The sequence below is a fragment of the Herpailurus yagouaroundi genome, unplaced genomic scaffold (genome assembly GCF_014898765.1).
Source record: "Herpailurus yagouaroundi ecotype Mexico unplaced genomic scaffold, PumYag 216, whole genome shotgun sequence".
Taxonomy (NCBI): Eukaryota; Metazoa; Chordata; class Mammalia; order Carnivora; family Felidae; genus Herpailurus; species Herpailurus yagouaroundi.
The window spans coordinates 1,963,074-1,985,863 of record NW_024412447.1 but is presented as its reverse complement, the minus strand read 5'-3'; the positions used below and the strand labels follow the sequence as shown (position 1 = coordinate 1,985,863).

The following is a 22,790-nucleotide window of genomic DNA, read 5'->3' as shown; positions in this document are numbered from 1 at the left end:
GCAGTCCCTGCTTGGGTCCTGAGCCCCAGCCTAGTCTGTCTTCTGTCCACCCTTCTGAGCCTTCTTACATCTGCCTTACATACAGTGTCCACGGCTGCAGGAGTAGGGAACACTGAGTGTACCCCGTTTCCGGAAGCAGAATTTCCATTGTTAGATTTCTTCTCCTTCCCGATGGCTGTGCACGAACTGACCTATTCATTAAACACTCACTGAGTGCCAGGGTCCCCTCGTCTCTTGGAGCGCTGTGGCGGTCCGGCCAGCGGGAGGCCTGCAGCTGACCTGTCCGGCCTCTCTCTCTGCAGTGCATACTGGGAGTCCGCTTGCCAGTGGTGGGGGCTGGGTTCGTTCGGGCACTGTCTCTCTTCTACACCTCATGAGTCCTGGAAGGAGAAGGGTGTTTCCAGGTTAACTGGCCAGTTCGGATGCAGGCTGATGCCGGAAGCTGGTTGAGTGCCCTGGCTGTCCCCGTGCGGGCTGTGGGCACGTCTGAACCTCGTGTTCTCCAGGCCTCGCGGTTTCATGCCCTGGGAGAAGGCCTTTTCAAGTGAGGACATGGAAAACAAAAATGAAAAATCCCCTACCATCACCATTTCCTAAAAGGACGACAGAAGCCCAAAGTAGAAGGGAGGAGAGTTTTCTAAAGAGGGCGGTTGTGGAATTGAATCACTTTAGTACCGTGAAAAATCAGCTGCTCAGGCTTTTTCCCTCCGTTCACCGCAGACTGGTAACAACTGGCAGGGGCCCCCACTCTGACCCCCCCAAGCCCCAGCTGAGGTCAAGGGTTTGAAGTGGACGTTAGCCTCGGATGAGTTTTGGTGACACGTTCTGTGACACGTGTGGGCTCCCTCAGGTGGGCGTGGGAGAGAGCGGCGTGCCTGTGTGGGGCTGCCTTTAGGAGGGGGCGTTCCTACTCATGTCGGGTGGTCCTGCACCTGATGGCATCCCCCCTGGTTCCCAGGCACCAGGTGCCTCCTTCCCCCCAGCACCACGCACGCGCCCTGACCGGGAACCGGGCCACCTCGAGAGTTCTGCTCCGACTTGTGTTTCACCTGGGTGTTGGGGTGCGCGTGTGCACGAGTGTGTGTGTGTGTGTGTGGTTCTGTCTCCTCTCAGTCCCTGCACGTGCAGAAAAGTGACGTGGACCTCATGAGAACAAGGCTGCGGCGCCTGGAGGAGGAAAACAACAGGAAGGACCGGCAGATACAGCAGCTCTTGGACCCGTCCCGAGTAAGTCGTGGCCCCGCAGCGGTGGCGCCCGGCCGCGGCAGGGAAGGCGCAGGCCCCGCTCTTCGGGCTGCAGGGGGGAGAGGCCGCCCGCCAGTGTCTTCATCTCTCCGTCTGCTTGCCGCAGGACCCGGATTTTGTTCGGACTCTGGCAGAGAAAAGGCCCGATGCCGGCTGGGTGAGTACCGACTCCAGCAGGACCGATAACCTTCCCGCTGAAGTCTGAATCTCAAAACAGCCCAGAGTTGAGGGACGCCTTTCCTCTAATGCAGTCGTGCAAGAGGGGTGACAGGGAGCCAGGGCCCAGGAGCCCCTAAAGCACCGTCCGCGGAGCCAGAGAGCTCACGACAAGACGCTGCGGGCGCTGCTGGGGGCGTGAGGGGAAATCGAGCAGGCCGCGCAGGGCAGAAGGTGCACAGCAGAGGACAGCGGTCGCTGTGGTGACGTCCCCCGCCACCACACTGAACTAGAGACGCTGAGGAAACAAAGCGGGATAGGATAAAGCCTTTCACACTTTAACACACACACCAGCTCTGCCACGGGGCCGCGTAACACACGGCACAGCGAGTGAAGCAAGGTGACGGCACCGAAGCCATTCCGTGATGAGGGCTGCGGTGGTAGAGAAATAGGACCACAAGAAACCTGCTGAGTCAAGGAAGCACACTTCTCGAGAAGAGTGAGATGCAGACGGACCTGGAAGGGATCCAATTCTGAGAGCACTGAGCCCAAGGAATCAAATGACATTAACGATGTGACTTTTGGGTGTGATGATGCAACATTTGCAACAAAGCCCCGTGGGACTACAGGGGAAACTGAGTCAACATGATGGGGCAGCAGGGAGGACGCTGACCAGTGCGACACACAGAATCCATGCGGAACTGTACGGAAAGCCTGCAGTCGGCTCTGTATAGGTGGTTAACACCGGCCCCGTTCCCAGGACGCACGAAGGAAGTACTTTCAGGGCGTGAGCACAGATCGGAGTGTTTCCACGAGAAAATTGTTTTCAGCTTAATAGCAACTCTAGACAGCGAACAGTTGAGCATGATCTCATTGGATTTTGTGATAGGGACTCAGTCCCTATTTAAAAAAAAATTGTTTTTAACGTTTACTTATTTTTGAGAGAAGGCGAGACAGAGTGTGAGCGGGAGAGGGGCAGAGAGAGAGGGAGACAGAGGATCCAAAGCAGGCGCTGTGCTGACGGCAGAGACCCCAATACAGGGCTGGAACCCACGAACCACGAGACCGTGATCAGAACCAAAGTGAGACACTTAACCGACAGAGCCGCCCAGGTGCCCCTCGATCCCCACTTTGAAACTCAGGAAACTGAGGTTAAGAGATTTGGCCATGGTGCGCCTGGGTGGCTCAGTCGGTTAACATCCGACTTCGGCTCGGGTCATGATCTCGCAGTTTGTGGGTTTGAGCCCCGTGTCGGGCTCTATGCTGACAGCTCGGAGCCTGGATCCTGCTTCAGATTCTGTGTCTCCCTCTCTCTCTGCCCCTCCCCACTCACTCTCTGTCTCTCTCTCAAAAATAAATAAACATTAAAATTTTTTTTTTTAATTTTTAATGTTTATTTATTTTTGAGACAGAGAGAGAGAGCATGAACAGTGGAGGGTCAGAGAAAGAGGGAGACACAGCATCTGAAACAGGCTCCAGGCTCCGAGCCGTCAGCACAGAGCCCGATGCGGGGCTTGAACCCGCAGACTGCGAGATCATGGCCTGAGCCGAAGTCGGACACTTAACCGACTGAGCCACCCAGGCGCCCCCCTTTTTTTTTTTTTTTAAAGAGAGAGAGATTTGCCCAGGTTGGGTTTATAGTGAATCCACAAGTACCATGCCTTGGTCCCCACTGTTCCTCCGGTAGTTAATATTGGAGAAAAGACGTCTTAAGCTACCCTGAGTAAAACCTCACGCCTTAAACCAGCAGAATAAACACAAATGATCAAAACCAGCGTCAGCAGGACTGAGAACACCGGGCATGCTCAGAGCTGAGACACCGTGTTTTAGGTTGGCGTGACCGAGCAGAGGAATGGCCGTGAAGTTTTGCTTTCCGTTTGCCCGGTACTGCTCCCTTTCGGGCTGTGTCTCAGGGAAAAACTCCAGTATAAAAAGCCTTTTACACAAGGAAATTTATAGCTGCCCGATTTGGGGGGGGAACATTGAGGAGAAACCATTACAATTTGAATGATGCCACATGGAAACATTTTCAGAAGAAAAAAAATTTTAAGAATATAAATGAGTACAGCTATGTTCAGAAATGGCTGTGTGATTGAGGATTTAGAATTTTGTAAATAATGCATACTTTTAGAGAAAGGGCTCTGCATTTCTGTTCTGATGCTGCGGGTCTTCTGGGTCTTTTTGAGAGAGAGCGTGAGTGGGGGAGGAGCAGAGGGAGAGAGACAGAGAGAGAGAATCCCAAGCAGGCTCTGTGCTGAGCGCAGAGCCCAACCCCGGGCTCAATCCCACGACCTCGGAATCACGACCAGAGCTGATGTCGAGAGTCGGATGCTCCACTGACTGAGCCAACCCGGGCGCCCCGGCTTTTTTTAAAATTAAAGTTGATTGAAAGTAGGAATTCTAGATCCTTGGGTGTGTGCAGTTTCCACCTTAACACCCGCTGCCAAATCGCCCTTCAGAGTTGCCGTGTCCTGTGACTGAACGCTGTGCTGGTGAGCAAGGTGCCGGTGAGCACTGGGCCGGTGAGCACTGGGCTGGTGAGCATCGCCCTTCAAGAAACGTCTGCATGTGTGCATAAGAAGGGTGATTTCTACTGAAGTCTTGGTCGTAAATAGCAATTTAAGCCTCATCGATCGAGGAATGGGTGTCCACACCGTATGACTGTACCGGGCAGGAGTCACGTAGGGGTGCGGCCCCACAGGGATGGTCCACCAGGACCATTCGTGGCATGAGAAAACCACGTGGCCGCCTGTGCGGTAGGATGCCGTAATGTCAGTGGGTGCACATGCACGACACAAGGTCTAGAGGACACAAATTCGCTTGATGACAGTATTAGGTGAGGGGGGTTAAGGTCAAGGGCCATAGTCTGATATATGTTCTCATTTTTCCCCAAGAAGATGTATTCATGTATTACCGAACGTAATTGAAAATTAGTTTAAAATCCAACTGGGAAGGTGTTTGGGTAGCCAGAAAGAAAGAAGGGGGTATTCTTTCAGGAGCGCAAGGGTGCTGTCCCCCACAGTGATGGGTTGGCAGAGAGAAGGAACAACGAGACACACGCGGTCTTCCGTGCCCCAGAGTGAAGCTCAGGGTCGTGGGGGGTCAGCTCTGCTCGCTCCCAAGGGGATACCCTGGACACAGTTGTCCTTTGAATCTGGTGATGGTGGTGCATCCGTGTGTTCCTAGTGTGGAACGTGGGGGTGGGGGGGGGGCTCTGCACCCGTCCCACCCTGCCCCCGCCCCGCCCTGCGCCGAGAGCCGGACAGTCGGGCCCTTTCTTTGCTGTGCTAGGGACTACGGGAGAAGCCGGCGACCAAGTGGGGCAGGATCAGCGGGCAGGGGACGCCTAGCCCAGCCCGGGGACAGGAGGGAGGGGGAGCTCGCGGACGGCGGAAGCAGTCGACTTGATGCGCGCGTGTTCAACTGGCAGGTCGTTAACGGGCTAAAGCAGAGGATTCTGAGGCTGGAGCAGCAGTGCAAGGAGAAGGACAACACGATCAAGTACGGGCACGCACGGGCGGGCAGGGGGTGGTCCGCAGGGTCTCCTCGGCCAGGCCCTGGCGAGGCTGGCTGCAGCCAGCCCGCGTGCCCGCTCGCCTCCCCTCGTACCCGGCAGCGGTGTCTGCTCTGTCTGCTGGGACTGCACCCCCAGTCCCCACCCGCCACCCTCCGTCCCACGCCCTTGTCCCAGCATCCTCTTTGTGCCAAGACTACGAAAGGAAGTGTCGCCGAACAGCGTCTCCTTTTCATCTTTTCCTGTTCTCGTTGCATCTGAGCCCCGCTCTCTGTCCTCGCTCTGGTGTGGACCGCGTGCCATCTCCCTGTGGGTCCGTGGGCGCTGGCACCCCAGCGGCCTGCCCTGGTCCCGTGTGGTCCCGGTGGAGCCGTGCGGAGCAGAGTCCTGCCTGGAGGCGCCCGAGTCCCTTTCCGCTTTCTCTCCCTGCGTCCCTTCTCTGTTCCTCTGCTTCCCCTCCTGCTTCTTGGTGAAATCGTCCCCTGTAAAAATCTGTATTATTTGCTGATTTCTTCTGTATTTCGGCACCCTGAACTCCGCACCTTGATTTGCTAGAGCTCTTTATCTGAAGTCTGTTGGATGCTGAGTGGGGGGTGCTGGCAATAGGGGTTGGGGGTGACGCTCCTTCCTCACAGAAGGAGCCTCCCACCGCCCCCCAGAGGCGGCTGTCCCCGCCCCAGGCTTCACGGGTACCCCGCTTCTTCCACGACAGCCCCCCACTTAGTGAGGAATAGCTTTAGGGAGTCTGCTTCTGCACAGAAGGGGGCCCATGGCTGTGAGGACTCTCCGTGGGTCTCCGCCCAGCCCGCGTCTCTTCTGCCAAGCCCTTCCTCCGCTGACGTCCTGGGAAGCGCTCTTGCCCTTGCTCTGCCCCCGGGGGGGGCCGGCGCTGCCCTACTAACTGTGAACCGGGTTTCTAGCAAACTGCAGACTGATATGAAGACCACTAACTTGGAGGAGATGAGAATCGCCATGGAGACGTACTACGAGGAGGTGCGTGCCCTTCGGGGAGGGGAAGTCAGTGACCTGGGCGGTCGCCGGCCACACCTGGCACCCTGCGCTTCCGTTCCGTCTCAGCTTGAACGTGAATCCCAGCAACTTAGGCAGAAACCAGGAACCCGATCACAACTTTTTCAGAGCACGTTCTCCTCCGTGCTCGTTTTGTACCGTAACATATTTTAATTTGGCGTTTGCAGATTCATCGTCTCCAGACTCTCTTGGCGAGCTCCGAGACCGCGGGAAAGAAGTATGATCATCTCCTCGGGAACCGTGTTTCATGTTTGGTCCCGAAAGTAGCGCAGACATGACACGGGAACTGCGTGCACTGCCCTTCTCTTTGGAGCAGTGCACGCACCTGCATCAGTCTGTTAACGGTTTCCATCTGGGACGGTGACGCACAGCCACGTGCTGGCTCCTAACTGCATATTCACCTCCCCATGCTCTGAGTCCGTAATTCCTGCTATGTAACAGCCTCCAGCTTAGAATTAGAAAGCGCTGTTGTTCCAAGCAGGGCTTCCTTATTAAGAAGGCGTTTAATGCCAAGTACAAGTCCATCTCCCCCCCAAGAAGTTTATTAGAGACATCAGGGGTTCCCCGTCTCGAAGATTCCCTTTTCACAGATTTGGCCACGTCACTGCCGCGGCACTGAGCCGCGAACTGAAATCAGGCATTCGCCCTGAGCCAGGCACGGCCTTCCCTTCCTTCTTTTCGGGGTTGGCAGACTTTCTCTGTACAGGACAGCCGCTGCTTTGCTCTTTGAAGCAGGCGTGCCCCGCAAAGCGTCCGCAGACACGGAATGGGCGCATCTGCTAAGCCATCGCCCCCGGGGCGCGTGCCGCGTAGGCTCCTGCAGCAGGTGCCTTGGGCCGCAGGACCGTCACCCACTGGTCAGCACACAACCTGTTTCCGCTAGCGTGTCTGTGCATTCACGTGTCAGCCAGCACCTCACACACGGGCTTCCTCGAGGCCCATCGCAGCCTTCTCCCGAGCCCCGGCAGGGACATGGGGCAGCCCCTGAGCGCTGTTAAGGGGACTGCTTTAAACCCTGAACTCACCAACGAAAGCACCCAGGTGTGAAAAGCATGTACTCAACAGGCTGTGAAGGTGCCGCCTGTGGACAGCCCGAGGGTGGCAGTGAGAGCCAAGCCGGGTGCCTGTCCCCCCCAACCATCCCCCCCCCCGCCCCTGCCTCCCACTCCTGCCCCCCACCCCCGCCACCGGGAACTTGGCCCTCAGGCTGTCCACCACCCAGCCCGTGGCCCTGTACTGTGAAGGGGTCACACGTTAAGTGTGAGCAAGAATGCAAATTTGCAAATACAGAATCTGAACAATGAGGACCGACTGTATTTTAGACTCTGTAGGATAAGAGGCAAATCAAGCTATTGTACGGCTAGTTACGTAACGAGAGAGAACGTGAGTTCCCACAAACGTTTTCGTGATACGATTTAAAATATATTAGTAGTATCGAATACAGTGTTTTGTTCTGCAGGTTGATGGATGAGCACAGATTTCTGTTTGGGGGACAGCACTTTGCTTCCTTGTAGTTAAGTGTCAGGGTTCCCTGTTCCACTGCAGATATCTGCAGAGAGCACTCTGAGCCACAGACAGGCACCCACAGGTGCCGTGTGGCTGCCCCCCTTGAAGGCATTTATCCAGCCGGTTTAGAAACCCAAACCTAGCCCTCGGCTTTGCTGTTCCCAGGACTCCGGGGGAGAAGAGACTGGGCGTCAAGAGGCCGAAGAAAGTGAGCAGCGCCCTCCTGAGCTTGTCCCGGAGCGTCCAGGAGCTCACGGAGGAGAACCAAAGCCTGAAGGAAGACCTGGACCGTGTGCTGAGCAACTCCCCCACCGTCTCCACCACGAAGGGTACTGGCCCGGGAGCCACCCGCGGAGGGGCGCTCGAGGAGAGGCCGTGTCTCGGGTTCTTTGAGGAAGGAGGCAGGTGGCGAAACGCGGGAGAATCTGGCAACCCCACGCCCCTATTTCAGTTGCCAGAAATGCAGATGCGTACTGCTGGGCAACACCAAAATTGACTCCGAGATCTAAGGAGCACCTGCTGTGAGCCAAGTACCCTTTCAGGTAGTTGGGGAGGGCACTAGACAAAAGCAGACATCCCTCGTGGAGGCCACATCGTACTGGGAGGGAGAAGCCAGCAGGTCAGTCATGGGTCTTGGTGGCAAGAAGTGCCACGGAGCGAAATAGGAAGGACAGCAGGTGTCGGGGGCAGTGGCGTGCACCTGTGAGTAGGGTCTTCGGGGACAGCCATGCCCACGGCCAGTGTGCCCAGCATACGTAGGCAGTGGGAGGGTGGTGGCGATGATGGCAGGAGGAAGTCGTGGGGCCAGGCTGTGAAGGCCACACCCGGGCCCTGGGGGCTGGGGCAGAGGTGAGAAGTACTGAATGGACCGTGTGCAGAAGAGAGGGTGGGAAGACCAGGGCTTCTGTGGCGTCCCCATGGGGGTTGCTGGCGACCCCGGGCACCACAGGGGTGGCAGGTGGCCAGGTTCCAGATGCCTCAGAGAAGGGAGGAGCCGGCTTCCAAAGCTCTTATCTGAGCTGCTGGAAGGACAGGGTGTCCTTGTGAGGTGGAGGTGACGGAGAGAGGAGCAGGTCTGGGGATGGGGACGTGTCAAGTCTGTGGTGCGCAAAAGGTGTCCAAGTGGAGGTGGGTGCATCTGTGAGTTCAGGGCAGAGGCCTCAGCAGGAGATGCCCACATGGGGGTCAACAGCCAGCAGAGGGCCGGGCTGGGACTGAGCGCACCAGTGAGTGAGGAGAGCAGAGGAGGGCCTGGGGTCCAGCCCCTGGTGCGACACAGCAGGGTACAGAGGGTGAGCCGTGGCGGTGACGGTGACGGAGCTCAGAGCGCCGGGGAAGGAAGTGCCGGGAGGAGGGAGGAAGGCGGAGGATACAGCGCGGACTCGTGTGTGGCCTTGAGAAGTTCTGTCTCGGACCGGCACGCACGATCAGGTGTGGATGTCACACTGAGGTCTTAGGAGGCCCTCGGCATGGCCAGCTCCACAGTGTGGGCACGGACTCCCTCACTGGGAGGCACCCTTCCTGCACGAATCTGCCAGGCGCCGCGCGGCGGAAGGGGACACTCACAGGCTGTGCTAGAGGTGGGCGGTCGGGGCTGACGGGGGCCATCGGGATGGCTGTGCCAAGTTCACCTCTTAAAGCCATTGCTTCCATCAGGTTACACGGAGTGGAGTAAGCCCCGGCTGCTGAGACGGATCGCGGAGCTGGAAAAAGTGAGTGGTGCGCCTCTCAGCTGCCCGTCCTTGACCCGCCCGAGCGCCAGGAGAAGCCGGCGCCCTGTAAAGTGGGGACCCAGATGAGCCCTTTGCTCACAGAATGCTCTCAGCACATGCATGGTGGCTGTCCCCCGCATGGCATGCGATGCAGATGGGAATGAGCAGACTCCGTGCAGGTCTGGACGAGACCCACGGGTCGTGTCGTTCCTGTCCCTGGTGTCACAGGTGGCCAAGCCACGGTCACGTGGCCCACGGTTTTGGACTCCTTGTGGGACCAGGGATGGAGGCAGGTGGGCCTAGGGCCTTCCAGAAACCAGGCGGCCTGAATACTCGAGTCGGAAAACTTTGTTTATCATCAGAAAGTTGGGGAGATTAATCCTTCCTCATACCTGCCGTGGGTTTGCAGATCTGATTTCACTCCTCTGGTCAGTACTCAGTCCGCTTGTTTGGAGTGGGTCAGATGGGCCCGCGTCTGCTGACTGGTCTGGTGAAACGGTGAGAGCTGTCCCCTGGTTTGGCTGACCGGAGTAAACCTAGAAGGAAGCATCAAGTAACTACAGATCTACACAGCAGAAAACCTGAGTTTTTATGCACTGGGTATTTTGCGAAGACAGCTTGTTAGGAAAGGTGGTCACCCAGAGGTGGTGCAGAAGCCCAGGGGGTGGTGCTTTCTCGGCTGAGACACCCACCGTCACCGGGGAGCTGGAGCCGCTCAGTCAGTCCCTCTCAGCGGGCAAAACCGGGCTATCACGTGAGATTAAAGGCACAGAGGCTGAAAATGCCAGAAATCCTAAAGAAATGGTAGGGTCCATGAGCCCAAAGAAAAGCATATGAGCTTGCCTCCCACATGGCCTCCGTTCCATCTTGTTAACGGCGCCTTGCCCCCACCGTGCCAGGCCGGGCTCTGCGGGCAGGGTGCTCTTCACCTCCCCGCCAGGCTCCGGTGACGTGGTGCCATCCCGGCTTGTGAGGTCACACGCAGAACTTGGCCCACACCCGCGCCTGGGACCAGTTTCCGTTGGTCACGGTCTTCCTTGGGTTTCACAACCGCAAAGGAAAATGAGAAATAACTTCTAACAAATGCCTTTGTTGCCCCCAGAAAATAAGTTGGATGGAAAGCCCCACATCACAGGCTTCAGAAGAGGTCAAGTCAAACGCCCCGGTGCAGTCTGCGTCCAGCTCCACCGTGCCCCGGCAGCCGAGATGTGACCGGCACCAGGAGAGCGAGCGTCTCCGGGGGACGGTGCAGAGCCTGAGAGGCGAGCGGGACGCGCTGCAGATGCAGCTTCAGGAGAAAGAGTAGGTTGCAAGGCTCGGCCAGCACCTTCCGCCCTGGAAAGGGTCGCGGCGGGAGTCCGGCCATCCTGGCGCACTCGGGAGACATGCTCAGCTTCTCGTAGTAACTGCTGGCCTGGTTTCATGTGCTTGAAAAGTCCTGTATCTTGTTTGTGAGATAAGAGCCACTTCGGTGGTAAAAACAAGATAGCAAGTGACCACATCACGTTATTGAAAGAAGGGGAGGTGTCATTCAAACCTCTTGACTCCATTCCAGAGCCATTCCCAAATTCTTCACTAGAGAATAATCTACCTTCATTGATTTGTGAGGTAGATAGGCCATCAGTTAGATTTTCTTTAAGGTTTAGAATCAGCGGTATGTTTAAGGGATCTCGTCTAAGTACCAAGTAAGACAGACATGCTGTGAAGCGTTCAGTGTGACCCTGAGAGTTTGAAAGGAAAAGCCTGCAGAGTTTGCTTATTTGCTGTTGGTTCTCTAGTGTCTTGAGTTGTAGCCTCCTAAAAATGTTCCTGTCTCCTCCGCTGTCCGCTAGTGGCTTCTCTGGTCAAAGTTGTGTTGTAAGCCAAACCCATGCATCTTCTGAGATGAGGGTTATCTCTCAGAGTGTGGCCTGGGCAACCAGCAGCCTCAGCATCACCTGGGAGCTGGTTAGCGATGCAGAACCTTGGCCCCACCCACCTGGGAAGCTGGTTAGAGATGCAGCACTTGGCCCCGCCCACCTGGGAGCTGGTTAGAGATGCAGAACCTCGGCCACGCCCACCTGGGAGCTGGTGAGAGATGTAGAACCTTGACCCCGCCCACCTGGGGGCTGGTTAGAGATGTAGAACCTCGACCCCGCCCACCTGGGAGCTGGTTAGGGATGCGGCACTCGGCCCCACCCACCTGGGGGCTGGTTGGAGACGCAAAACCTTGTCAGACCCAGATCTCCTGAATCTGACTCTGTGTCTAACGACGCCCCCTGGTGATCGTGGGCATGTTTAGGTCTGAGAAGGCCTCCCTAAGCTGACTAAGTTCTCTGGTGCCTGTTTATGGCAGAGGAAAACCCCTTCACACTCCCCTTGTTCTCCTCCAATCCAGGCGCATCTATGCCAATTGGCAGGTCCTTTGTAAAAATTAGTGTTTCATGAGAGGTTTCAAAAATGGGGCTAGTCATTTTGAAAGATAAATAACATCTGCGATTTTCTCTTCAGCCGTCACACGGCATGATAATAGCTTCCGCTTGCTGAGCCCTTACTATGTGACAGAGGCTCTGATAAACAGTCAGGGTGTCTCGGATTCCTGTGGAGATTAAACGAACCTTGGAACCAGTGGAGCTGAGGTCAGACAAAGGTCTTGTTTTGGAGCCACGTGCCACCTGTGGGGCCCAGGAAAGCCCATCGGGCAGCAGTTTCGTTGGAGGTGACGGGGTAATCCCCCCTCGTCCTCAGGGCCCCAGCTCAGGCAGCAGCCCCGTGTGGCACGGGCAGGACCCTCAGCAGTCCTCTCAGATAGGGGTGACATACCCGATTGGGTGACTGTTGGGATAACGCCCGTCTCCATGAGACAGCGAGGCCCGTGCGAGCAGGGCCCGCGCGAGCAGGGCCCGCGGCTCGTGTGATGGTGCTCACCTCGGTATCCCGGGCACCTAACAGCCACTGGCACATAGCAGGCGCCCAGTAAATACCTGGATGAACCACCACCGGGCCGGTGGGCCTCTCGGGTCTGTTCCTGGCTCTGTGTAGCTATGAGCGAGTGCCCCTGCCTTGCATCCACCGTCACGGGGACGGAGGTCAGGCTGCGCGATGTTTGCTGAAAGCCCTTCCTGCTGGGTGAGGATCGGTGTTCCTGTGACGCTGAAACGTCTCTGCTTCTGTGTGTTCAGTTTGGAAGTGAGACAGCTGCTACAGACAAACGCCACCTTGCAGAAGGAGCTGGAGGGCGTGAGGGAAGGGGAGGAGGAGAGGAGAGGAAGAGAGGAGGCTCTGAGGTGAGTGCACAAGAGGCAGAGGCTGTGGAGGTCGCACGACTCCAAGCGTTTCCTGCCTTTCCTCAGCGCGGCTCTCGGAGTGGCTCTTATACAACCCCAGCCCGATCCCCACACCCCGCGCCCTGACATCTTGCAGTGGCTCTTTCTTTCCTTCGGAGTAAAAATCCTGACTCTGGGGGAAGGGCTCTTCGCGATCAGGCCGGCGTCTGCCTCCCTGGCGTGACGCCCGGTCCTCGGCACGCACCTTTCGCTGCGGTGTGGCCACCGTGGGGGGTCACCCCATCAGGACTCCCAGGACAGAGCCTCCTGCTCCTTCAGGGTCACTACTCACAGTCCCCAGAAAGTGGAAACAGCCCCAAAGCCCGTCTCTGAGGAATAGATAGGAAACAAGTACGTTTGTAGGAAAGAATACAAAGGAGTAGGTTCTGACACGTGTGACAGCAGGGACGAACCTCGTGGCACGTGGAGGAAGCAGACAGGAAGGCCCCCTGGTGTAGGATTCCAAAATACAGGGAGAGGGGCTGGGGGACGGGGGTGCGGGAAGGGGCTGCCGACGGGCGCGGGTGGTGGGAGCATTCTTAGCGCGGCGGCACCATGCTGCGGATGTGCTCAAACCCGCTTCATCGCAGACTTGGCCACAGTGAATTTTATGTTGTACGAAATTCACCTCAATAAAAAATGTCCCTCCCAACGTAGGTGAGAACCCTGAGCAGAAATACCTAGCACTCAGAATAATAAGACACAGACTACTGGAATGAATGAAAATATTTTGCAGGAGAACTGACTAGGCGGGATCAAAGACCGGAAAGGGCAGGTACACGGGGAAGAGTTGCTCTTGCTTGGCCTCAGACACCTGTAGTGAAGGCACACATCGTATTTTCCTCCAGTCACATTGTTTGTTAAAAGCCCCCAATAGGAGGCGCCTGGGTGGCTCAGTCGGCTGAGCGTCTGACTTCAGCTCAGGTCATGACCTCGCGGTTTGTGAGTTTGAGCCCCGCGTCGGGCTCCGTGCTGACAGCTCAGAGCCTGCCTGGGATTCCCCGCCCTGAACCCATCTAAAATAAAGTTTAAAACAAACAAACACACACATAATTCCTGCCCATTTGTCCCTCGTGGCCTCAGAACTCTTACCATGGTCCAGAAGTCCTCTGTCCCCGCCCTCTCCGGGCCCCAGATCTGGGTGACCCACAGACCGCAGAGCGCAGTCCTGTGCACCGGCCCGGCCCGAGGTGTAGGAGGGGTGGTAGCCAGAGACCCCATGTCGCCCTGGGACAGGTGGCCTTGCCAGCTCCACAGGCGGCCATCGCTGCTGTCACACAGACACGTGTCACAGCACGGTGACCAGTAAGATGGCGTCTTTTCCCTCCCACGTTAGAGAGGAAATTCAAACACTTACCAAGAAGTTTCAAGAACTGGAAGAAATTAAGAGAGAAGAAAAAGACGACCCCGTGGAAATGACCCCGGAGGTATGGCTCAGCTGGGCTCAGCTTCCTGTCCGGGCATGGTGGGGCTCTCTCTGTCGCCAGGATTTTCCTGGCTCCGACGCTGGCAATCCAATTCCCTTTTATCGTCACCACTGATTTCCATAAATTGTGTGTGTCGAGTCCAGAGTTCTGAACTAATTAACCGTCAGTTAAGTGACTTTTTGAACTAGCATCCGAGTCTTAGCTGAGCTGACGAGTGAAGTCCTTCCCAGATTTCACATTCACTGAAGGGTTGTCTGTTAGCAGGTGAGGAGTATGAGGAGGCCCTACAGGGGAAGGAGGGATATCTGGTGAGGACATCCTGTCCCCAACCCTGCGTGTTTAGTGTGAGCTTCGGGCTAAGACAGAGAGCAGGCCTGACCCGGGGCGGTGGGGGGGGGGGGGGGGCGCCAGGTGCCTGCCACCAAACGTCACACATGTCCAGGTGTCGAAGGTGCGTGAGGCAAACGGCAGGTTGGAGGTCAGAGGTAAGTGTAAGCAGCACAGGCATGGACAGGTCACACGATGACAGATGTTATCTGGCCCCAGGAGAGCAGAGATGTGGGGTGCGTTAGGACTGGGGAAGGAGACAAGCCCCCCTGAGGTGAGGTAGCAGGAGGACCCGGGCTAGCCAGGAGGCGCTGGTGACAGTGGCCGACGGGCTCGGGGGCACTGGTGCTTGCACGGCGGGCCGGGCACCTTGGACCCAGGGCAGTTTCAGCTTTTAAGTTTCAGCCTCTGCGAGAGCATTCTCCAGCACGGGTGTCTCCATCGGTGCGAACAGGCCAGTATGTTGATTTTTATTGCAGACCATGAATCTGGACCCTCCAAGGTGGTAGATACCAGGTTTATTTCAATGATCAAAGTAGCATTTCTTTTCATCTCCAAAACCAAGCGAGACATCGGTTTCCTTTCATCAGAGTCCCGTTGCTGTCAGTGTCTTAGGTCAGAAAACCAAGGAAAGGAAAAGCCGGTGAACCTGGCGGTCACGCACACGTGTTACTGAGCTCAGGAAGTGCGGCCTAGGTTGAAGGGGCCTCCCAGGGGAGCTCCCCAGGGGAGCACTGCCCCCGCCCCAGGTTTAGGGGGGTGGATGAAGACCTACCTGAAATCTGTTTATTAGCAACACGTTTCTGCAGACATGAAAGATGTCACAAGGCTGGACGTGTGGCTACGGATTTTTCCTCTAAACTGAAAGCCCGTTCTGACGAGCTTTGCCTGTATCGTGCCGCCTTACCTGATCCCCGTCCTCCCTGCCCGGCTTAATCATCCTTTGCACCTTGAATTTCCTGCAGACCCCGGAAGAACCCCGACCTTCCCTTCCCACCAGCAGGCCCTCTCAGCAGGACTCTGAGCCAGATACAAGCGAGGAGGGCTTCTCCCGGCCCCCCTCCACCTGCTCCGAGGGGCGAAGAGACACGGCAGCCAGGATCCTGCAGAGCCGGTGGAGGGTATACAGACACCAGGTGAGAGCCCACGAAGGCCCTGCCGTGGTCTGTGGCCCTGGGGCCCCTGCGACACGCGGGCTCTGTGCTGTGTGCAGCTGGCATGTGGGAACGTGCGGGAGGGACAGCGAGGATGCGGGAGGGACGGCGTGGATACGGCTGAGGACAATGTCGCAGGGGGTGAGGCAGACACCAGCACCTGGCCCCACGGTGGAGGGAGCGGGTCCTGCGGGGAAGGAAGTGACCTGGTGCACACAGGGGCCGCATTCTGGAATCACCGCCCCGTCCCTCTGAGCACGGGCCGGAGCATGGGATCCACAGTGAAGCGGATCTATCTCGGAAGCAACTGGAATTGAAACCCCCGGAGGAGCCCCTTTTCTGCGGCCGCCTGGGAGGAAGCAGCTTGGGCTGTGGGCCATTTTCTTGTGACTGAAAAACCTGCCTCCGAGCGCGTGCGTCTCAGCCGGAGGGAGGCGGGAGGCAGGGGCTGTGTATATGCCGAGCACCTTTGTGCTTGGGGAGAGTGGGGCGAGGGGCCCAGGGAGCCCCCGTCTCATGGCGCTGTCTCATGGCCGTTGGGGGGGGGGGGTGGGACTGGGGCCCTCTCCTAAGCTCCTGGGACGAGGGGGCCGTCTCCTTGCGCCAGCCGCATGGCATGCCCCGAGAGAGCTGCCCGGTTTTTGGTTTTGTAGAACACAGGTTTTGTAGAAAGCAGGGTGCTTTCTCCCGAGGGAACCAACAAACCCCGGTGAGGCCCCTCCTTGCCTGAATATCAGAAGGCTGCCAGGAGGGCTTTTTTTTTTTAATTTTTTTTTTCAACATTTATTTATTTTTGGGACAGAGAGAGACAGAGCATGAACGGGGGAGGGGCAGAGAGAGAGGGAGACACAGAATCGGAAACAGGCTCCAGGCTCCGAGCCATCAGCCCAGAGCCCGACGCGGGGCTCGAACTCCCGGACCGCGAGATCGTGACCTGGCTGAAGTCGGACGCTTAACCGACTGCGCCACCCAGGCGCCCCGAGGAGGGCTTTTTAAATTGCTGTTTCTTCCAAACTTTCATCACGAAAACTCACAGGACATTTAGAAGGGCTAGAAGACTTTCGGGCATTCCAGGAATTCTTGCCACCAACCCGACCCACCCGTAGTCGACACGTAGGCACGTTTCCTTTCTATTCCGACCATTCCTCCCCCGCGCCACGTGGACGTGAGGCTCAGACGTTACGAGGGTCCGGCTTGCATCGTGTAAGCACGAGGACACGTCCTAGCAGACCGCAGTACGTGCCGTCAGATGCCCCAGAGACGCAGCAGTGACTCTGACTTCACCTGGTGTCGCCTCCATATTCAGACCTCTCCAGGTGTCCCAGGATGCCCCTTTACTTGTTGTCGGTCCCCTCTATTTCCTGGAAGGGGCAGGTTAGGTCCACAAGCTTGACTCGCTTCAGGTTGAACATTTTTGGCCAGAGCACCCCCCAGGTGGTTCCGGGCACACGGTCTCCCTTCCCACAGGTGACACCGGGCGGTCCCGCCACCATCTAGCTGCAGGCACTGGGTGGTGCGGCTGCCGGCGCTTGCCGCTGTAAAGAAACGCCTTTCCCCGCTGATGAACCCATGACGTGCCTTTCACCGGTGGCCCCAGCAGCCTTACGTGCCTTAGCTCAGCCCTTCGTTTCGCACGGTTGCGGGATGACTTCAGACCCCCCTCCCCTGCTTAGTGGCCGGCACTCTTCCGTAAAGCAGTTTTCCTGATCAGCTGGTCCGCAGGGCACAGCCCCGGGGCCTTCTGGAAGGGCAGGGTCAAGGCTTTGCTGTCCTCCCTCGAGTACTAGGTAAGCACTGATGGCAGGACAGGGAACTGTGTGCTGGCGGCTCTGGCGGCCAGAGCCCCTCCCCCCATGCTTTGCGGGGCGGCGGCATCACTGCGTCCAAGAGGGATTACTGTTACTCTTGGTCGCGGTCAGCCCGTCGCACGTTCGGTCAGTGGGAGCGCTCCGTCTGGCTCCGTCCGTCCATGCCTCTGGTCTTGCTGGCGCAGCCTCGCTTTCTGGCACAAGGAGGCGTCGCAGGCTCCCGGTCCTCCTCACCCCAGACCGGATGGAGCTCGCCGTTTCCAAGGCACCTGCCGCGTCCACCTCGCTCCCTGCTCCCACCCACCAGGCACTGGCTTCCGCCCCCGGCTCGCCCCCCCCCCCCCAGAAGCTGGGGCACAGCCGGCTTGGAGACTCATGAGTTAAATCCTTCCTTCCTTCAGGATTCTGCTTTAAAAGAACTCAGAATAAAAGGAAATGCGCGTACCGACATGTAGGTACAAAGCGTTTGAAAGGCCACTCGGGTCCAAACGAGAGTCCTGGGACCTCCCTCTGGGGTCCGCTTGGTCTGCACGTCTCGGGCTCACGCTGGGTTTCGAGGGTGTCTGAGGCCATGAGCAGGAAGGCCCTGGACTCGCCTGGAGCCCTCCCAGCCAGTGTGGTTGTGCCCCACACCAGCTAAGCTTTTTTCTCAAGTTTATCATTTTGAGAGAGAGAGTAGGGAAGGGGCAGAGACAGAGGGAGAGAGAATCCCCAGCAGGCTCCACACTGTCAGTGCAGAGCCCGACGTGGGGCTCGATCCCACGAACAGTGAGATCACGACCCGAGATCAAGAGTCGGACACTTAACCCATCGAGCCACCCAGGCGCCCACGAGCTTTGGGGTGAGCCGCAGGATGCCCTGGCCAGGGCCTGCAGCCGGCCACAGACCGGCACGTCTCCTGAGTCACAGGCCGTTTCCGCGGGCAACATGATTCCATCTTCTCCGTGTGTCACGGCACATTCCCACGCCTCCACTTTGCTCTCTTCAGGCTTCACGTGAGATGTCCTCACTCCCCACCCCGTGTCCCTGCCAGTACTTTCCTGTCCTCGCCTGCTGCTTGAGATTATCTTTGCCGGTCTCGACCACTACTGTTATCAAACGTGTTTTTTTCCTTCCTCCCTCCCTCCCTCCCTTTCTTTCTTTCTCTCTCTCTCTCTCTCTCTCCCTCTCCCTCCCTCCCTCCCTCTCCACTCTGCTGGTCCTCATACTCCATTTCCCTTCATCTGTCAAGGGATAAATCCTTTTCTGTAACAGCTGTGGGCTGTGCACTCTGATTAATACTGAAAATGAGCTGGTTAACGTATGTTTTATCGACGATGGCCACGGTCCACCACAGGCACATGTATCATCCTGGGGTTCCCACCCTGGAAGGACCTGGGCTATAAAAATACGTATTCTTGGGTCTCATCTGTGCTGACTCTGGATCAGCCTGTCTTGGGTGTAGCTGATTTTTCTCAAGTCCCTGGGTGCTTCTCACGACGGATCAGATTTGGGGGCCAGTGACCCAGACCCGTGGACGGGGTCCCCTTTGTAATTTCTCCAGCAGGCAGTGCCCAGCCCCTGTGTGACCACCCAGAGAGGGCACCCGTGTCAAGACAGCTCCAGCCGTGGGGAGGGGCTTCCCCGCCTGGAGCCGAAGACACGCACACGTGTTGATGCTCGTGAGACACTGTCTCATGGAGCTCACTGCCACGGGCTGGCCAAGAGTCGCAGGCGACACCAAGGTGTCTCGTCTTTAACCGTGACCCGCCCTGAGAAAGCCGGCCATCTAGTTACGGCTGCCGGCCCCTCAGCACTGTCAGCCAGGCGGAGGAGGAACAGGGACGCACGGAGCCCCCTGGGGTGTGGGTGGCAAGGAGGGGGCTCTCTGAGGGGAGTGCCCTGGTACCCCGACTCTGCTTTTGCACCCATGGCGACTGGGGCTGGGGCAGGGGCAGGATCAGGAAATGAATACTACTGTAAAAAATTCATCCTTGTGTTAATTCATGATTTATCTCTTTATTTCAGAAAAAAAAGGCCGTCCTGGACGAGGTAAGCAAAGTTTATTTCATCCGTTTCAAAATATGTATTTCTGCACCGGAGCAAAGTCCCAGCGGGATGCCTCAGGAAGCATCACGGGCACTTGGTTTCGTGAAATCAGACCAGCCCCAAGTGATATCAACATCAAATGAGTATTTGGGTAGCTTCACACCTTCAAATTCATTCATTCATTCATTCAATCATTCCTTCTTTCAACACACTTTTCTCGGTCATCAGTTCGGAGTCAGGCAACCCGGCGGGCCCTCGGGACTCAAAAAAGATGTTGACTCAAACAGCAGATGGGTCGTCGCAGGCCAAGGTGGCAGGTGTGGTTTAGGGCTCGTGTCCAGGTGTGCCGTGGGGTCTGGGGAATGTGGGGGCTCCCAGGCTGAGAGGAAGGGCTCCAGGCAGAAGACGGGTGTGCGAAGGAGCACAGCCTGCCCGGGAGGAGAGCAGGTTGTGTGTGAGCGGCTGGACGCGGGCTGGGAGGTGCCGGGACTGACGGAGTCTGAGACCCGCACAGCCCCTTGCTGCTGCTGTCGCCTTCCCCACCAGCCTGTTCCCCACGCAGCCTCCGGGGTGACATGTCTTACGTGTTAAATAACACCCACCACCGCATAAGACCTGCTCCCAACTTGGAGCAAATTCCAAAGCTGTTGCCTGAACACCCTCTGTGCCACATGTCCTGGCGACCCCTCCAGCCCTGCTCATTCTTCTCTAGCCAGTCTGGAGACTTAACACTCCTCGAAAACACCAGCATATCCCTGCCACAGGGCCTTTGCACTTGCTGCCCCTCTGCCTAGAAGGCTCTTCCTCCAGATACTTTGCCCCCTTGCTTTACACAGGTCCGTACTGAAACATTACCTCCTCAATGACACCCTCTCTGAATACCCTGTGCCAGCCATCACTCCGGCCTCGTGTCCTGCTTTAGTTCTCCTTGTGGCTTTTATCCCTGTTTGATATTTTGATAGCTTACTTCTTTGCAAACTGCTTGTCTCACATTGCAGTGGAGGTTCCGCGGAGGCAAAGACTGACTCTGCCTTTGGGCCACTATGTCCATAGTTCCCAGGACGCGGCCTGCCATATGGTAGGCATTCGGCAAATCTGTGCGATGAGTGGGTGAATGGCTGAGCTTGGGACTCCTCCAGGGACCCTGGAGCACGTCTACCAGCCGGCCGGCCCGTGCTGTCGTGCTCCGCTGCCGTCTCCGGTGCCGCCCCAGGCCCGAGCGTCCTTGCCTCTCCAGGCAGGTGCGGTGTGGCCGAGCTGTGGTTGGTGTAAGTCAGCAGCCACCACCCTCAGCCCGTGTCGCCCGTAAGGAGCCCTAGGTCCCTGCTGTCCGCGTGTAGCGAGCCCCCTGGGTCGGTCTACACGTGCGTTTGCCTGTTTGATTTTGCCTTAATGAAGGTCCCCTTAGCGCACTTTGTTGGGCCTGTTTTTTTTTTTTTTTAATGTTTGTTTACTTTTGAGAGAGAGAGTGTCATTGCAAGTGGGGGAGGGGCAGAGAGAGAGGGAGACAGAGAATCCGAAGCAGGCTCCAGGCTCCCAGCTGGCAGCACAGAGCCCGTTGCGGGGCTCAAACTCACGAACCTCGAGATCATGACCTGAGTCGAAGTCGGACGCTTAACCCACTGAGCCCCCCCAGGTGCCCTTTGTGGGGCCTGTTTCTGAACTCCAAGTTCAGGACGTCTGCTTTACCTTGCCCTCCATAGGGACAAAGCAAAGGTGTTTGGGTTTTTTGTGTGTGTGACTGATTCTGGAAGCCTCTAGGTATCTAAACACACGATGTGTCAGGACCCAACGTACTAAGCGTGTTGTTCCCCTAAAACGCCGTGAAAGCCGAAATCCTTTGTCATGCTGTGACGTTTTCACCCAGGGCTGGTGGCTGCTGCCCCCGAGACCCACGCCCCGGACTGCAGAACTCAGCAGAGCATCCACATGTGCGTCTGAAGAAATTATTTAAGTTCAAAAGATAAAGAATTCCTTTGCAGCAGTATGAGATCGTGCTCTACCCTGCTTGATTTTGTGTTTTCTTCATGCTTGCTTGTTTTTGAGACAGAATGAAAACACGGGTGGGGGAGGGGTAGAGAGAAGGGGACAAAAGATCCCAAGCAGGTTCTGTGCTGACAGCAGTGAGCCCGACGTGGGGCTCAAACTCACACACCATCTCAGGAGCTGAGCTGAAGTCGGACGCTCAACCGACAGAGCCACCCAGGTGCCCCTGCCCTGCCCGCTTTTGGAACATGTGTACGGAAAGCTGTTGCATCCACGCGACTCCTGAAACAGAATGCTACGGGCACCAGTGACAGTTACCACAAAGGTTATTACAATGAGAGGCAAGGCTGACCGATAGGGACCAACACTCTTGAAAAGAGTGTGGCCCTGAACAGCCGGGGTACAGAGTTTTTAAAGCCGATCCCATCATTTTATCATTATCTGGGAACAGAACAGAGAAACAGTTTCTAGATGAGTTAGAAATAGTTGCCAGATGAGTCAGAAACAGTTCTCGAATGAGGTGATTATTTTAGACTTTCTGCCGCTAAGTTGCAACCAGTGGAGCTCTTTGACCTTGTCTCTGACGCTCTTTTTTGAGGTTTTGTTTCCTTCATTGGTAAAGCCTGATTCACAAGAGTATGAAGTATGATTTACAAGAGTAAAAGTAAGGCTGTTAACTTTTGACCTTCAGTGTCAGAACAAAGTTGTTATCTTTCAAGCTAAGCGTTAGCCCTACAGTACAATTTAACCCTTACAAAGCATGTGGTATAGACTACCCAGCATGGAAACCTAACTACTGTAAAATACGGACACACACTGGCAGCTAAGTTTATTAGCATCTAACAGATGATGTGCTTTCCCGCGGGATCGGGCGACTGTGCCTCTCTCTGCCCAGACGACGGGTCTGTTTCTCCCTGGGGGAGGCGCTAGGTGAGTGACGGAGAGGCCGTGGGTACGCAATAGTGAGAGAAGTCACTTCTCTGCTGCTAGGGCTTTTCCCTCTGGATCCCCCTTCCTCCGCAGCTGCCACCTTGCAGGGGAATTAACGTCTACTTCCCTCTCTCCCCGTTCCCTGCCAGGCGGCTGTGGTGCTTCAGGCAGCGTTCAGGGGACATGTAGCGCGGGTGAAGCTGTTGTCAAGCGAGGCGTGCGCCCCAGAACCCCCCAGCCCGCCCAGACAGGTAACCCCCGGGGCCGGACACAGCGGCCCGCTAGCCGCCCTCTCCCCGTCTCCCCGTCTGGCGCCTCACCCACCGAGGCAGCACGGCATCTTCTGGTCGCGGTGTCCTACCTTGCGCCTTACTGTCCGTCGCGGGGCGCATCGGGCCAGGCAGGCTCCAGGTGGATGTAACGTCTGGTGCCTACGTACTAGGTACGCGTCCATCTCACGATTGAGGTATAATCTTAACGCAGTAAAGATGAGCGTCTTCCTACTCTGTGAAAACAAGACATCCGTTTTAAGAATCTCCAGAGTCTGAGAGTCAGGAAGTGCTAAGCACACAGTACCCAGATGAGCCACCCGGAACGGGGCCGTGCTCGCACCTGGCTCTCTGAGGGCCAGGCGGGGGCCCCTGCCACGCTCACTGTCATTTT

The 22,790-nt window shown here is 56.9% G+C and overlaps 1 protein-coding gene and 1 long non-coding RNA gene across 10 annotated transcripts in view; one reads left to right on the top strand and one right to left on the bottom strand.

Moving 5' to 3' along the window:
- Window positions 1-22,790, top strand: part of IQCE (IQ motif containing E) — a 42,986-nt gene that overhangs the window by 15,019 nt on the left and 5,177 nt on the right. For 7 of the 9 annotated variants that reach the window (XM_040455739.1, XM_040455742.1, XM_040455746.1 and 4 more), the window contains 13 exons: window positions 1,114-1,227; window positions 1,352-1,402; window positions 4,832-4,902; window positions 5,836-5,908; window positions 6,112-6,161; window positions 7,616-7,779; window positions 9,107-9,162; window positions 10,265-10,464; window positions 12,324-12,428; window positions 13,804-13,894; window positions 15,187-15,357; window positions 19,191-19,214; window positions 22,277-22,378. In XM_040455739.1, coding sequence (XP_040311673.1) covers window positions 1,114-1,227; window positions 1,352-1,402; window positions 4,832-4,902; window positions 5,836-5,908; window positions 6,112-6,161; window positions 7,616-7,779; window positions 9,107-9,162; window positions 10,265-10,464; window positions 12,324-12,428; window positions 13,804-13,894; window positions 15,187-15,357; window positions 19,191-19,214; window positions 22,277-22,378 — 1,272 coding nt within the window. The remainder of the gene's footprint in view (window positions 1-1,113; window positions 1,228-1,351; window positions 1,403-4,831; window positions 4,903-5,835; window positions 5,909-6,111; window positions 6,162-7,615; window positions 7,780-9,106; window positions 9,163-10,264; window positions 10,465-12,323; window positions 12,429-13,803; window positions 13,895-15,186; window positions 15,358-19,190; window positions 19,215-22,276; window positions 22,379-22,790) is intronic. The other 2 variants (XM_040455743.1, XM_040455744.1) reach the window with 1 other exon arrangement.
- LOC121017509 (uncharacterized) lies at window positions 233-22,790 on the bottom strand. The gene is made up of 3 exons (XR_005784788.1): window positions 22,489-22,790; window positions 9,555-9,698; window positions 233-380 (listed from the first exon to the last, which is right to left on the bottom strand). It is a non-coding gene; the product is annotated as an uncharacterized LOC121017509 (long non-coding RNA).